Source organism: Rutidosis leptorrhynchoides, unplaced genomic scaffold (assembly GCF_046630445.1).
Source record: "Rutidosis leptorrhynchoides isolate AG116_Rl617_1_P2 unplaced genomic scaffold, CSIRO_AGI_Rlap_v1 contig131, whole genome shotgun sequence".
Taxonomy (NCBI): Eukaryota; Viridiplantae; Streptophyta; class Magnoliopsida; order Asterales; family Asteraceae; genus Rutidosis; species Rutidosis leptorrhynchoides.
The window spans coordinates 52538-70031 of NW_027266384.1; the positions used below are offsets into that span (position 1 = coordinate 52538).

A 17494-nucleotide genomic window follows, 5' to 3' on the forward strand; every position below is an offset into this window, starting at 1 on the left:
CCAAATTTCTTCACTTCATCTTTAAGCATGTCCAGATCTACATTAGACTTCATATAACCACTGGAGCTTTTGATCGAATTTTCAAAAGCAACAATCTCCCCCTATCATTCCATTTGCAATGACCACCATGATAAAATATGATAGTCAATATTTGAAAACTACCTCTAGTCCTATAATACAAAAAGCATTACTATCAATCCAACACTTATTATGATCAACAGATATGTCCAATAATCCATCACTACGGTACTTACTTCACCATCTTCTCTAAATTGCAAACTGGAAATCAATCACTTGGAAGCAGACTGCATTTCAAAATATGTTGTTTCAGTATGAATCAATTATCATATTATACCAATAACAAGACAGATGTTGTTGCATGCCAATGAGTCAAGCAAATTAATAACATTTTACACAAACAACATATCAATGGAAGAAAGTGAAATCTAATTTATCATCAGTTTAAGTAACGAATCAAAATGAAAAACAATCAGACATATGAACAAACACAATAACATTCGATTAAGTTCAGCAAACACTAAACCAATTAACGGGAAACATACAGTGATTGCGTGGTCGTCGTCGTGGTGGAAGAAATATGTGAACCGGATAGTTTCAGTATGGATCGGGAAGAGTAGAGTTGAAAAATGATGAATTCGGATCGGAAACTGGCAGCAATCGTTGAAACGTATAGAAGAAATTGACGAGTGCTTCTAGGTTAGTTAGAGGAAGAGTTAATTTTGAATCGTTAGTGGATGGAGAAGATCAGTTAATGCTCCAAAATCTATTTAATGAATTGAAACGGAACTAAATTGGGAGGAAGGTATTGGGTGGAATATACAAAAAGATAATGAGGGCATAGGATAACTTCCTTTAAATTTGTGCAAGTCAACGAATCCCACGTTTGTAGGTTTCGGAAAAAATACCCTCCCCCTCACCCCCGCCCCATTTTCACGAAACCCACGATCATCGGATTTGAGCACTTTTGGCTTTCGCGCAATCTTGTAACCAAACGACGCTATTAGCCAACTTGTCCTTCACAAATCCTAATCCGGTCCCGAAAACGTCCATCCAAAGCAACCTAAGCTTAGTGCTTACGTATTTCCAAAATGTCTATTTTCTTCCCTCCAAGTTATATAGTAAGGACATGTAACGACCCATTTTCAACGATCTTTAAGTAAGATAAATTTTCGTTCTTTACGTTGGATTAAAAATTCGATTTTTTACGTTGATAACCATATTAGACGATCTTACTCCTACGACAAGTTACGTATTAATGATATCGATTAGATACGAATCGAGACGAACGGGTGTAAGTACCGATTAAACCGTGCTAGAAAATGTTCCTACACTAAAATTATTACATGAAAGTATGTATACAAAGTCCATTTACAACTGAGTATCCAAATACCATAGCCATTACAAGTATTTTCAATATCTACAAATGTCACTCTTTCCCTATCATACATATACTACTTTCAATTCCACAAGTATGCCTATAAAATACACTTACATACTACACTTACAACTGGCAGCCTCATTTCTTCAGCAGACGGCTGCAATCCTAGACAAAGCAGCCACCTTCTTTTGACATCCTGCATAAAACCAAACAAACAAGTCAATGGCCATTTTTCTCTTCACATGCTTAGCCTACAAATATTGAAATTTGTGATGCATATCTCAACCAAAATCTAACAGCCATGACCCCTGTTATAATACTCAATCGGCAGCAAGACATTGCCAAATTTTTTCAAAAAGACTACTGCCATATTGTCTAAAACAATCAGCAGTTCTACCTAACCATTTCGGCCGCTAAAAGCTTATAAACATCATCACAGATTCATGGTGACAGCAGATAAACACAAAATCATCAAACCACGGAAACATAGAGAATATTTTGACAAAACTGAATCCATCCAAGAATTTGCAAGGATTTTCCATAAATGCCAGCTAATTTTTTCTACACCTAGAGCAGACCTATCTAATTAAATTCAAGCTAGCAGATAGATTATAAACCACTCACCGGATTCAAAGAATAACAGAATCATCATCACGATCAACAGACAGAATCAAAATTCGGCCAAATCAGAGCCTAACCAAAACCAAATTTCAAGAAACAGAACACTTACCTCAGTTGTGTTCCCTGTCGATCACTGACCACGTTGACCATCACCGACGAGCCAGTAGCCGACCGGAGGTCACTGAGTCGACGCCGAGTTAACACTGTGTCACGGACCAGTCACCGTTTCCAGCCAATTCTAGCTGAGTTCCGGTGTTCCCAACCTGTACCAAAGCCAACCAACACCGGAAATCATCAATCTCAGTCCAATCAGTAAGTAGCCGAAACTTCAAAATTCAATTCAACCTAAATTAAAGCGTTTTTAAAGTCGATTCTTACCTAGAAACCATGTAGAGACGGGGGTAGAATAACGTATATGATAATCGAACAAAAACCCCAAATTACCCGATGAACCTAAAATCTTAAAATCGGAAATTAAACTTACCCGATCGGAGTTAGAGAAAACTGATTGTAGAATCGTGATCCTCGTGTCGAGTTCTATAAGAACGGCCAGAAATTTGGCCGAAGACAATTGTCTCCGGCGAAGGTGACGAACGACAGAGAGAATCGATCGAGAGACGGAGGAAGAAGAAGAAGAAATGATTGAACCGATTTGGTTCAATCATTTATATAGCAGGAGATTAAAATTGGTTCAACAGATTAAAATACTACATTACCCTTACTATTTTAAAATAATTACAACATTATCAACGTGATTTTATTCGGTCAAATAATAGTCAATGGTTTAATTGTCCTTTCACAGTATTAAAATCGGTTCTTTCGGTTTATTTCGGTTCAATTTGGTTTATTTCAATCTGTGTCAGATCGGTTTGATTTAATTATCCGTGCCTATTTTAAAAGTCATTTATACCCCTCTGTATTTTAAAGATTACAAAATTACCAAATGGTCATATTTAAGTCAAAGGTTATTCTGGTTATTTTATAAAACCCAAACCTATTTTATCTTCCGAACCAAATAAAATCATTTTTATTGGTTTCAAACCTACCAAATTTTTACAGTAAGTTAAATATATTATTCCGAACATATTATAAAAATTTTGGAATTTTTAAAGATCAGATTTATTTTATTTTGATATAATTTAGTGTTTTCAAAATTATTTTAAGTAATATCTCAGATTAGAAAAATATTGGAAAACTGACAGAATATTATCTTAAACTATCTGGAGTATTATGTGAATTTCTAAAATATTTTTCTAACATATAATATTTAATTAAATAATTAAACTAAAGAAATGATTTTAAGATAAATGTTAATATAAAAATAATTAGATAAATATTTTAAATTTAAATTAGAGTTATTGTGACGAGTGTGAAGCGTAGGATTTGATTCCTGTAATTTATTTCGATAGACGTAAGTACGTATGATATTAATGATCGATATTTCGATAGGTCGATAAGTTGCCATGTTAATTGGACGAAACGAAACGAGGAGCAATATAAGATGAGTGTTACTTTCTTTTTAATTACGAAGAATATGTTGATGCTTTATGAAATATATATATTACTATGCCATAGTTTTCGATTATCTTGCTGCTTAAGTTTTATTTAAATATATGGCATAGATAAGTATTATACTTTTGAAAACCGGAGAGAACCTTCAAAAACCCTAAAAGCAAAGTTTTATTTGCTAGTTTTATTTGCTTCTTAATGACGAATTTAAAAGCAAGTTGTGCTTAGTTATATATATTATATATATAAATGCGAACCGAAATAAATATTTTATTCAAGGGGATTCGGTCGACTTTGTGGCGACCCAATCTAAAGAAAGTACTTGGTCCTTACGTGACCCATGTTGACGGTCTGATCAGAGGGTACGGCTCCCTAGTTTATCTAGCTGGAGTTTTTATTTGAGCCCATGTTGACGGGTGTCTGAGGTTTAGGATACTACAGTGGGTACCCCATAGTAGTTATCCTAATGTTTTTCACTGACGGGGTTCAAAGATTCCTAAAGATATTTTATGACGAGTTCTAAAGACAAAATAAATTAAGATGTTTAAGAATTCAAATGTTTATCATTAGAAATGTTTCATAAAATATTTTCAATATAAAACCTCACTAAGCATTACAGCTTACAGATCTACAAAATAAAATATTTTCTCCAGGTTAGATAGGTTCAGACTACGAGGCATCAATAGGGTCCGCTTCCGCAAATCAATGAAGGCTACGACGATTAGAAGGTACCACACGGGTACCGCTCTCGATCCTCGTTAAGGTCGGGAGTGGGCTCCACAGGACACTTATGGCCACACAGACTTTCCACAGGACATTTTGAGGTTGGGATACGAGGCAAGTCTTCATGTTGTTTTTTGTTGTATATATTTGTTAAAAATATACTCTGGTTTGGCTAGAAATAAATTTTTATATAGGCCCGTTTAACATGCTAAGTATATTTAAGGTTGCTATGTGAAATATCATTTAAACAATAATTTTAACTTCCTTGTACCTTATGAAATGTTAAGTAGTGGTACGTAACGGTCTGTTAGTCTGTAGTAGGATAGGAAGGAAGTTACATACACAGTTTATTCCAATAAGGTCCCTTATCACAAACCTGTTAAATATTATATTCACCCTAATTTACGGCTTCACTTTTCTCTCATGCAAATATTTATCTCATTCCATATTAATATTAGGTCACAATCTTCATCGCCGTCTCCATCAGGTCTAGATCATCATCGACGAACTCACGACTTATCTCCGACATTGTCGATCTCAGTTAACTGAATGAACTATTCTATATTTATAATTTTGATTGAATGTATATCATAATGTAAGATTCTAACTATCATAACAGGATAATAATTGTATTTTTCATTATTTAATATTATAGCAAATAAACACATCATGAGATTTTGAACTACTTGTTATGTTGCTTGTTGGTTGAGAGAAAGCACTCGTCAAAGGTCTGAGTGAGTCGGTGTCTTTTCGGAGTTTCAAATTAATTAGTCATTATTAGAAGTGGATTTTAAGGAAAACCAGAAACCATAAACAGTAAAGTGAAAAATTAGAAGTGGTATTCTCCCACGCGATTTCGTTTCTTTTCTTTGAATACAACTGTAATTAACCTCTTGACTTGGTCACAAAGCATATTCGAGTAAATCAGCACTGTAAAACAGTAAAACACGCAGACTGAACTTCGTCTTCTTCCTTGCAAAAAACACCATTTTTGTTGACTTTTGATTTGACTTTTGTTCTGGGCTGAATCATGGCTGAATCTTCTTCTAAACTTCATCATCCTACTTCTAACAACTTCTCTTAACTTTAACTTTGAAAGAAACAACAATAAAATTTGAATTTCGCCGTTTACTTGACGGCCAAGCTTTCTCTTAGCTACAGACCCATTTCACGATTGCTTTAGAACTTCAATTTAAACCTTCAGTCTCCTTCAATGGAGTGTTCTCAACATTTTTCCGTCAACAAGCACAGCTGCCATGCCTTAATCTGACAATGCTCGATTTCCGTTATTCACAGAACAACTCAAACACACATTACGACTTCTAGTTCATCTCAGAACAAATTGAGCATACCAACTTCTTCGTTTCATCAAGACGAAGCTACCCATCAAACTAATTTATTGAAAATTGCAGAAATTAACGACTTAGACTGAAAATTAAAGATAGAACCCTAACCGAATTGGGGCTTTTCGATTTAGGGAATTGCTGGACAATTGCTCTTAAAAGTGTTGTAGACGACACCTTCCTGAGCATTTTGGTATATGCCCCGACCTCCGACTTTGCTCCGGTCGGTCCGCAGATCGTCTGCAATGAATTCCGTCGAGGAACTTTCTGAAACGTCTTCTGAGTCCCTGACTTTTCCAGCAGGTACATACAGGTCCTTCTATTTTGGACGATGTGCAGTTTCGTCCTTTCTAGAAACACTTCTCTTCAAAACTGTTCGACCTTTTCATGCACTGTTTTGCTTCAATCTTCTTCGAAAACTCCACTAACATCCTGTAGAAGCTTTCCACGATCGAATTGTCGAAGACGGGCTTGTCTACTGTTGACTGCTTCTTCTTCAAGTTAGATTGCTTTTGCCGGAAGTTAACTTCAGCCTTCAATTTCTTCTTCTCTTTCTTCCCAGCTACAACCTGTGCTTCAATGACCTCAAGCACCTTGAGATGACCTACTCCAACACATATATCATCTAACATGAAACGGCAATATGAAGAAGTTGAAAGTGCATACATGAAAACAAGATCTCTTGGATTCTCGGATTGTATTGTGCATGAAGCATTGGGAGAGGCTCGAAAAGTTTATGGTGATGACTGGGAGTTTATTTCCGACGGGGATACGAAGTTCTCGTTCAGTATATTTTAGAAAAGACTGAGGGAAATGGGATCTGCACTCAGGTTTGTTTGAACAATTCTACCGAAGAAATTTCTTTTGTTTGGGATTAATAAGTGCAATGTACGTCATTAGTTAATGTAAGTCCTGTAACACTTAAATCCGTATACTTTATATTGTCATATTATATATAGAACACCAATTCCCATCACCAGCATTGCCCATCACCATATGCCGACGTGGATGCTAAACCTCCATTATCTGTTGACGTGACACTAACATTAACAGATGATGCCCACGTTGGCAAAACAATTCAGGAAGATGATGGGAAAGCTCCAACAGCAAATCCTACCACTCCACATGAAGCTGGATCCTATCTGTATGGAAGTACTTCTCTAGCATCCAGCAAGAGAAAATATTATCATCATTTTGAGGTATATAGTATTTACTTGAATTAAAACTCATTTACAAGATCATATTTTTTGTCCATTCATTATTCGCTGCATGATATCTACGGCAGAAAGGGAGTTCATCCAAAACAGTGTGTAGTCCGACTCAGGAGGATGAAGAAGTTCATGTTGTCCCAAAAGTTCAAGTCTTACAAAATAAGCTAACAGATCTAACATTGACAACAGCCTCAATCCAGTCTGACGAAGAGTTTGAACATTTCCCTGATAAAGAAGATATTTCTACTTTTAAGAACCTACACTCTTTGAATATTTTCCCAACAATTTCCGGATCTGATAAACCTATTCAGCCAGATTTCGAATTAGTAATGGCTTCGTCATAGCAAAGAAACTCCGTCGTGGTTGCTTGATAGCTAGTGACATTTCCATGGGTCTCAAGAATGGGAGGATTCCATTGATAAGTGAGAGTATTAGTGCTGAGGAGTACCCTAGCTTCAGATACATGGATGTGAATGTAAAATATGCGGAAGCTCCCGTGCATATTGCATTTAATAATATATCCGAGAAAGACTTTTGCTCAGACTGTTATGGTCGGGATCATCTCGCGTCTGAAATATCCTGTGCATGTGCCCTGAAAAGTGCTGGTTTTGCATACACAACAGAAGGGTTTCTTAAGGAAAACTTCCTAGAGGAATGTATGTCCTGGAACGATTCCCGAATGTAGTCGATGACAAGTATTATTGCAGCATGTGCCCCCTCGAAAAGTGTAAGAACATTGAAGACCAGAAACCATGCAAAGGTCACTTCTTAAGAAAAATCATCAAAGAGTGTTGTTTTAAATGTGGATGCAACGGAATGTGTGGGAATCGTGTTGTTCAAAATGGAATTACTGTAAAACTGCTGGTAATTAACAACCTATCTATAAGACTGTCTATGTTTTGATTTTCCGTATATTATTTTCTTCTTAACAAGATTTTATAATTTATTTTCAGGTCTCTCATGAGACAAATGATGAGAAAGGGTGGCGTCTACGAACAGTTAGACAATTGCCGAAAGGGGCTTTTGTGTGTGAGTTTGTTGGAGATATATTGACTGACGAAGAGCACCAAAGTCTAAACATGCAGAATGGTGTGATCAAGAATAATACATACTCAATGCTCCTTGATGCAGATTGGGGCTCAATGGGTGTAGAAAAGGGTGCACTTTGGTTGGACAGTAAGGATTGTGGAAATGTCGCCAGGTTCATCAATCATAGGTATTTCTTTTTAACTTCTTTAATTTACAAGTTTTTTTTTTCACAAAACAATAATTTAGTCCATGTTTTGTTTGGTTAGGTGTTCTGATGCTAACTTGATCGCGATCCCTGTTGAAATAGACCACCCCAATCATAACTACTATCATGTACGTAAAAAGTATCTCCCATCCTTTTTTTTCGCTGTCAATAGAAATAACTTACATGGGTGAAAACTGTTTCTATATGCAGGTTGCCTTTTTCACCACAAGGAATGTAGCTGCAATGGAAGAGCTAACCCAGGGTAAGAAACCTGAATTGTAACTCTGATGTATGTTTGGTGACATTTATTGTAATTTTATACAAAATTGATGTGTTGCAGGACTATGGCATCGACTTTAATGATGATGATCCACCATTCAAGTGTCTCTGTGGGAGCACCATGTGCCGTGATATAAGTCGTTGATGTAGTTAGCTATAGGCTCCATGTTTTCCTAATCCTAGAGTTTTAAGATATACATTGTCTAAGTTTCTACAGGATTTTGAGTTTGCTGATTTACAGGATTGGAAGTATCTATAACATTCATTTTTCCTAACGATTTTTTTCTAACGAGCTTAAACAATATTATAAGGAAATGGATTAATTTGATGTCTTAACCTTTTATTTGGGAATCAGAATAAAATTCTGCCCGAAAAACAAAAAGTATCTGCAGTTCGCAAATATCATTCATTTGGCTTAAAAGAAATGTGAGCCCTTAAAATTTTAGTAATCATTTTAGTTATCTTTCGGAACTCACTTCTAGTGAGATCAAAGACTAGTGCCTGCTATTTAAGCGTGCAATTCAAAGGCCATTGTATATGTCGGTCCATCGGTGTATGTCTAGAAAATCAACTGAAAATTGATTGTGACATGTGAATAAAGAAAGAATTACTACCTCCCTTTCACTATATTTCATATTTTGAGTCCATCGGTGTATGTCTACAAAATCAACTGAAAATTGATTGTGACATGTGAATAAAGAAAGAATTACTACCTCTCTTTCAAAATATTTCATATTTTGGATATTAATGGAAAGTGTGATTAATTAGATGTAATGAGAGTATTTTTTAAAATAAAACACTTCTTAAGCTACATATGATGTTTTGTTCAATATGAAGAAGTTTGAGAAGTTTTTTTTTTCAAAAAAATATCCTTAATGCACCTAAATAATTACACATGTCATTAAAAATCAAAACATCAACTATTATGAAACGGAAATAGTATTTGCATTTACATGATTTGTGGCTCATTGCCGCCAACGGTTATAAAGCATTTATTGCATAAGCTTTAGTTGTTCGTGTATGAGTTGCTGAATATAACTATGAGTACAAAACATTAAAATAAGTGTTGCATGTCTCTAGCGTAAAAAAAATAATTTGGAGTATAGTGAGGTACTGGATATATATTGTGTTAGTTGGGATGATAACTTAAAATAATGTTACTTATATAATACCTTCATCTTATTTTATTTTCTCGTATGAATAATTGAATCGTCTTTGTCTATCTGAAATGGTTATTACTCGTTACGTCTTGATTGAGTATTTTCCTATAGATTTTTCGATACATCAAAGAGATTTAAAAATCATCCAAGATCTAAGGATTTGGATGATACAATCTTCTCAAAAAACTCAAAGTAGTTGAGCCAACAAACAGCAAATAACAGTAGATTAAGATTTTTGCAATACGATAGTAGAACAAGAAAAAACGAAATATTATATTTTTGATATCCGATGCATGGATTAAACATTTAAAAAAAAATTCTTTTATTACATTTTTTCCTTTCATATCCTTTCCTACTAGTACTGGGCTTTCCTTTTCTACTATTGTCGGTTCCTTCATAGTCGTCGTCGTCGTCGTCGTCATCTTCCATTTAGATCTATCCATTTTCTGTTTCAATTATTGAATTTTTGCCTTTGCATCAACCCTCTCCTAGGGTTCAACCGACTCCGGCCTTTTACTCTCCAATTTGATCTTTTTGCGTATGCTGTGCAAAGGCCGGTATGGCCATCGCTCCAATCCCTGATTACGGCAGAAGTTCTTTGTTGGAAGAAGCAAATTGCAGGTAGCCGTTAGAGGCTCTGCATTTGAAAAGGGAGAAGAATGAAATGACGCAGTTTCAACAAGACAAGCCAATGTTGTGCGTTTTGTAGAAAAGCCAATACTGTGCGTTTAAAGACAAGCCAATGATGTGCATTTTGATACACAAAGTTATAGTGATCGAGTGGGCCGAAGACACACACAAGCCCAGCTATACGTACGGCCCAGTCAGTTGAAGAACAGTTGAAAATGGTGGGAAAGTTAGTTGTAGGCTGTTAGAACAGTTAGCAATTAGTTAGAGATCAATCTATATATACGCAGTTGTAATTGATCATAATTAATCAATAGAAATCATTTTACACAATCAATTTACAGTTTAACATGATATCAGAACCATAAATCATCTTGTCAATTCGATTTTTACAAAATTTTTTAGCTTCTTCGAAGCTTCATCAATGGCGGATTTCATTCCAAACTCTTCTGTTCCTTCTTCTTCTTCATATCCTTCTGTTCTTTCTTCATCATCAGCAACTATTGACTTCAATCATCCACTCTATTATCACCCTTCCGAGAATGCGAATTATGTCTCTGTGGAGGAGGTTCTCGCAGGAACAGAGAATTTCGAACGCTGGAGCCGATCCTTCAAAAATCAGGTCATGACCAAACATAAGCTTTGATTTCTCACTGGAACCTGTAAAAAGGAAGATTTTGAGGTTCAATTTCATGATCAATGGGATTGCTGCAATGCTTTAGTTCTTTCGTGGATTTTTCGTAATGTGAATCGCGAGGTCCACGTTACCATCAATTACTACGTGAATGATGCTGCTGCTTGGGCAGATTTAGAATATCGTTTTAATAAGTTTGACGGGACTCGCATTTTTTTCTTACGTCACCAAATCTCCACCACTTATCAAGGTGCTTTGTCAATTGATGGTTACTTCAATCATCTCTGAGCTTTGTGGGATGATCTCGATTGTATTTCACCATTACCGATAATTGATCCTACTCAGGCTGCTTTGATCTATGTTGTGTTTTAGGAAATTAAAACACATCAATTTCTGATAGGGCTCAATGAAGCTTACATACCGATTAGAGGGCAGATAATCATTATGCGTCCTCTTCCTCGCCTGTCTGTTGTGTATTCTATGATAAGACAGGAGGAAGCTCAGCGTTCGTTTACTCCATCTATTGCTCTTACACAGACACCAATGTGTGATCCTACTGCTTTCTATTCCTCTTTTAAGTCTTCTAATGGTGCTTCTTCATCTGGCCAAAAGAAGAAATTTAATGGTACATGTGACCATTGTGGGATTAAAGGATACAAGAAGGCTGAGTGTTATAGGCTTGTGGGTTTTCTCCCTGATTTCAAGTTCACAAGAGTCAAACCTGATGTTCGTGCCCACAATGTTGATGCTACTATTGCTGCTGTTCAACCCTCACAGTCTCCTCAGAACACATTGGATTCATTTGCTGCCACTGATTATGTTTCTGCTACAAACATAGTCAATACTTCAGTAAATTCTCAATCAGGTATTTCTAAGACTTGATAATTGATAGTGGTGCTACAAATCACATGGTTAATTCTAATGAGGGTATGCATAGTATTTCTAATATCACATCATCTAGGTCTGTTACTTTACCTACTGGTCAAAGTACATCTATTTCACAATCAGGGACACTCAACATTCTTCCTCATATCACCCTCAACAATGTTTTACATATCCCTGCTTTTCATCACAATCTTCTTTCTGTTCACAAGATAGCTAGAGACTCACATTGTTTTGTTTTTTTCTATCCTGATTTTTGTCTGATTCAGGACATTCCCACTGGAATGGTACAAGGGATTGGTAAAGAAGTAAATGGTCTCTACTACTTGCAGTCTAATTCTCCTATTCAGCCTTTAAATTTTAGAGCCAGTACTTGTATTAGTAGAAAGTCAGGCAGTTCTATCTGGCATGCTAGATTAGGCCATCTCAATCATACTTCTTTGAATCATTTGCTTGTATCAAATAAGATTGCAGTGAATAAAGACAGTACTCCTAATTTTTTGATATGTTCTAAAGTAAAACATCACAAAACACCATTTTCTTTGAGCACTAATAGGGCTCAATCTATCTTTGATTTGATTCATGTTGATATCTGGGGACCCTATAAGGTTCCTACTCATCAGGGACATCAATTTTTCCTAACTATAGTTGATGACTTCAACAGATATACATGGATTTTTTGGATGCATTCTAAGCTAGATGTCTTTAGACTTCTCAAAAACATCATTTTGTATGTCAACAATCAGTTTACTACTGTTAAAGTGGTTAGGTCAGATAATGGTGGGGAATTCATGAGCAGGCAGTGTCAAGATTTTTTTACATCTCTAGGCATTCATCATCAACTCACATGTCCCTATAATCCACAACAGAATGGTGTGGTTGAGAGAAAGCACAAGCATATTTTAGAGGTGGCTAGAGCATTGAAATTTCAGTCCTCTATACCAATTCAGTTTTGGGATGTTTATGTTCAAATAGCTGTGTATTTGATCAATAGATTTCCTTCTCTAGTCATACAAAACAGGATTCCATTCACTTTGTTGTATAACAAGCAGTTTGATATCACATAATTGAGGGTTTTTGGTTGCTTAGCTTATGCTAAAGTTCCATTAATAACAAAAAAGTTTGCTTCAAGATCTCATCTATGTATTCATGGCCAATTTATCATATGGATGTATACAATTTTTTTTTGCAAGGGGATTTAAAAGAGGGAGTCTATATGTCTCTACCACAGGGTTTGCTCAATTCAGGAGGGGACAAACAGTTGGTTTGTTAATTGAGCAAATCTTTATATGGACTTAAACAAGCATCAAGGCAATGAAATCATAAGATAACAGCAGCATTGATCAAATCAGGTTACAAGCAAAGTAAACATGATTACTCTCTATTCACTAAAGATGAGGGAGAGAACAAAGTGATTCTGTTGATATATGTGGATGATTTGCTAATCACAGGCAGTAATGCAAAGATGATTGATGAACTAAAGCAAACACTACATAATCATTTCAAGTTAAAAGATCTTGGTGATTTGAAATATTTCCTTGGCATGGAGATAAGCAGGTCAGATTCAGGAATCATAATGAATCAGAGAAAGTATGCATTGGAACTCATAAATGACACAGGATTGAGTGAAGCTAGACCAATGGCAACACCATTTGAACAGAATGTGAAACTCACAACCAGGGAGTATGATGATTTGATTAGAAAACAATCAAGTGGAGAAAACACATCATCAGACAAGCTACTTGATGATCCCAGCAAATATAAAAGACTGGTAGGGAGAGTTTTATATCTGACTATCACTAGACCAGACATAGCATATTCTGTAAACCACATAAGCTAGTTTATGAATCAGCCAAAGGAAACAGAAAACAATTTCGAGATCATCAGCAGAAGCAGAATACAGAGCAATGGCAGATACAATTTGTGAACTTACATGAATTCAAGGAGTAATTGAAGAATTGGGGGTTAAGATCAGCGAGCCAATTGAATTATTATGTGACAATCAAGCGGCACTTCATATTGCTGCGAATCCAATATATCATGAGAGAACGAAGCACATAGAAATAGACTGCCATTTAATCAGAGAACAAATCCAGGCTAAATTGATCAAGACAAATCACATTAGAACGGAAGAACAGCCAGCTGACATCTTTACAAAAGCTTTGGGTTCGAGTCAACATGAACATTTGATTAAGAAAATTGGAATGAAAGACCTTTTCAAGCCTACAATTTGAGGAGGGGTGTTGGAAGAAGCAAATTGCAGGTAGCCGTTAGAGGCTCTGCATTTGAAAAGGGAGAAGAATGAAACGACGCAGTTTCAACAAGACAAGCCAATGTTGTGCGTTTTGTAGAAAAGCTAATACTGTGCGTTTAAAGACAAGCCAATGCTGTGCGTTTTGATACACAGAGTTGTAGTGATCGAGTGGACCGAAGACACGCACAAGCCCAGCTATACGTACGGCCCAGTCAGTTGAAGAATAGTTGAAAATGGCAGGAAAGTTAGTTGTAGGCTGTTAGAATAGTTAGCAATTAGTTAGAGATCAATCTATATATACGCAGCTGTAATTGATCATAATTAATCAATAGAAATCATTTTACACAATCAATTTACAGTTTAACATTCTTTACCGTCGTTCTACTCAGTTGTATTTTATCGACTACCTACTTCAGCGGAGATTGGAAATGTTCCTTGAGATCGTCTAGTGTTATTTTCTTAGTTCTCGTCCTCTGACACTATATTCCTTACAAGTAAGGAAACAAAGTTACGATATTGTATTAAATTAGAACCAATTCGGATTGAGTAAGAGTCTAATACTAATTATCTGTACTCCGAGGTCAGTTCTCGGAGTTGTTGCACTGCTAGACTCCGGTTGATAATTGATCCTATTTTGGACATTCCTGGTAGGTGGTCCATCATACTGAGAATTCTGATTTTGGATTTGAGATTGATTATAATTGAATCCTTGTCGAATTTGATGATTTTGACTTGCAGTATGAGGATGATAATTCATGTCCAAAGTTGCGAATGCTGATTAGGGACAGTTGCATTCTGAGAATGATGATTAATCAGATTCCTTCGCGTCTGAGGTTCAAAATTCTGGTTTAAGACATTTGATGTTTGAAATTGATGATTCATTGCGGTCTGTAAGTGAGTATTATGATTTGGGACATTTGCATTCTGAGAATGATGATGGTTCATTCCTTTCTGTAGTTGGACATTCTGATTCAACTCATTTGCTGTTTGAAATGGGTAACTCATTTGATTCATTCCTGCCAAAAAAAATAAAATTGGGAATAAGTTATCGGTAGTCATGATTTTTGCATCTTGGCAATTATGCTAACTAATTAGTAACACATTACCGAAATTCTTTATGGATTGATTGGAGTTCAATCCGACGTTCAAGGTTTGGTAGAATGATGAGAGCCGGTCAATAAGTGAATAAAATCCTGCTTGCCTGCGTGTTTCACAGTATTGAACCAGAAAGTCCTTGACATTTTCCATACTCATATTGCTAAAACTGTTTCATATATGAGAGAAAAAAATTGTTAAAAACACGAATAAATGGAGAGCAAAAGTTCTCACTTCCTAAAGAACTTAACTTACTCGATCATTCAACGAGTTTTGGTCAGAGTAGAATGACTAATATCAAAAACATCAAGAATAGCATGGAAGATAATTACAATTCTTCCATGAAGCTTCAATTTTGTCGTTTGCTTGCCATAACCATGCATTATTTCTCTAAGGACAGTACAACAACTGCACAAATGTTGTTGTTCAGGTTCCGGAGTCCTAGCCAAAACCGGCCAGATATTACCCCAATTTCCGTTCACGTTTCCGATCTCCGGTTGAGCAGAACTTCTTCCTCCACTGTAAGGAACCCCTGCATTGATAGTATAAGTTGGATTCTGTAGAGTTGACCACATTGGATTAGTACTAGTGCTGCTGTGAATGAGCGGTGCCGGAGATGAATTCTGCGTAAAGGAATCGACAAGAGTGATGGGATTGGTCATACTACTATCATTACTATTAATTAAATTCATCATCCTACTGCCTATTGGCAATAACAGTGTATTATGATCTCCTTCCATGATTGAAATGTTCTTTTCGAAGTATGTAAATGTATTGCTAGAACGTTGTCTGAATTTATAGAGGGTGGGTTTTGAAACATGAAAAGGCGTCAGTGATATATATAAATAAATAAATGTAACCGTTTTATGTGATTCATGCCTAGGATTATGAGTTCTCCTAGGATTTTGGACGTGTTAGATCATGATATTCCTCCTTCAAGCACTTATATTATCTACCTCCGTCGTTTCGTTTCATTTCAAAATACATGATGTCATGTAAAACTAAAATAAAACTTTAGGAAAATGTCAGGGACTGCAATTTGCACAGTGATCCTTGTATTTGATCATAACTTCATCCCCCTCCCACACATTCAACAACTATTTTTTCTTTAAGAAAAAAGAAAAAGGTATTATTATTATCTAAACAACAATCAAACTTGCTTTGCCGTCATGGCTGCATTGAAGGAAAATTTGTGATGAGCATCGGTAAACAAGATTATACAACAACATAGCAGGAAGTCAATCAAGTTGCTTTGTCACGCTGAGATCTGGCGAGCAAATCAAACTGAGCATTTCTCCGAGCACAGTGTAAGATAGTTTTATCAGCAGTGATGAAGTAAGAGGCGATCGAGGCTGTTCATCATCAACAAATAAGCCAAACGTATATAATTAAGAAGTCAAATTGATTTGAAGTAATTAATTAAGTGCAACAAAACTCTTAGAATGTTTTAACATGAGAATCTTGTCCATTTCTAAGAGGCGAGAAAACTTATGATCGTACCGGCAGATATAATGAGTGCCTGAGCAGTATAATTGAGGTTTGCTTTTGCCCAAGGTAGTGTTCGGCATGCAACCAACTGAAAATATCAACACAAACCAAAGCCCTAATTAATTAACAAGAAATGAAATTGCAAGTAAGTTTCTAAAGCTTATAGGGGAAACAGAGAAACAAGTAACTAGTTGGGTTGGCTGCAAAATCCCTTGTTAAAAGACACTTATGATCAAATTCTCAAAATCGGTAATTCCAGTTTGAATAATGTATTGATGAATGAAAAATGAGATTTAACGAACCGTAGGAACAGCAGTGACGAGTGCAGCAATCCCAGCAGCCTTAGCTCCTTGACGAGCTCCTTCTGCAAAATCACCAACCAATCACACACAGACACAGTGCTATTAATTCAAATTCAAATTCAAATTGAACAAATTAATCCAAAAAAGTCAAACCTTGAGTACAATATTTGGATCTATTGATCTTCTCTTGTTCAGTCGGTGAAGCAATCAGAAATCCATGGGTTGAACCGTTCCTTGTTTGAACCCACATGTCCCTCATCTCCATTGGAATACCCATTTAGCTTGATTCTCAATTGAAACTACTACTGTTAGGTTGTCAGAGAGTTCGAAACAATTTTGACTACTCCACCCAAAAACAAAATCACTGTGCGCTACTAGGATTAGGCAGAAGACCGACTCAGCACATTGTTTTCGGACCTCAACTCGACAAAAACTGCCACGTGTAACTTAACACGATACCCCTCACTTCCATATTGATTATCCAAAAATATCTTTTAAACCTTTCAAAATATTTATCTATTTACAACATCAATATGAATATTTATCAGATTATTCTTTATCTTATAATTTTAAATAAAAACTTAAATATTTAGTGAGAAATAGACCAAAATTAATTATTAGGAATAAATTAATCAAACATACATATTTATTTATTATTTTAATTTGTATAAAATTAAATTTTTTAATAAATAATATGGAATGGAAAGAGTATTAACTAATCTCTCTATATAAT

General features: G+C 35.7%; 1 protein-coding gene across 1 annotated transcript; it reads right to left on the reverse strand.

The window, feature by feature from the left end:
* Positions 1-16213: 16213 nt before the first annotated feature.
* LOC139881215 (early nodulin-93-like) lies at positions 16214-17038 on the reverse strand. Its single transcript, XM_071865729.1, has 4 exons — positions 16915-17038; positions 16762-16823; positions 16472-16547; positions 16214-16323 (listed from the first exon to the last, which is right to left on the reverse strand). Exons 1-4 carry the CDS (start codon positions 17036-17038, stop codon positions 16214-16216), a joined length of 372 nt encoding a protein of 123 aa, XP_071721830.1.
* Between the last annotated feature and the right edge of the window lie 456 nt (positions 17039-17494).

Coding starts and splice junctions, on each gene's coding strand:
- LOC139881215 (XM_071865729.1), bottom strand. CDS start 17,038: ATGGGTATTCCAATGGAGATGAGGGACATGTGGGTTCAAACAAGGAAC. Junction 16,824..16,914: donor ATCCAAATATTGTACTCAAG/GTTTGACTTTTT, acceptor GTGATTTTGCAG/AAGGAGCTCGTCAAGGAGCT. Junction 16,548..16,761: donor TCGTCACTGCTGTTCCTACG/GTTCGTTAAATC, acceptor TGATATTTTCAG/TTGGTTGCATGCCGAACACT.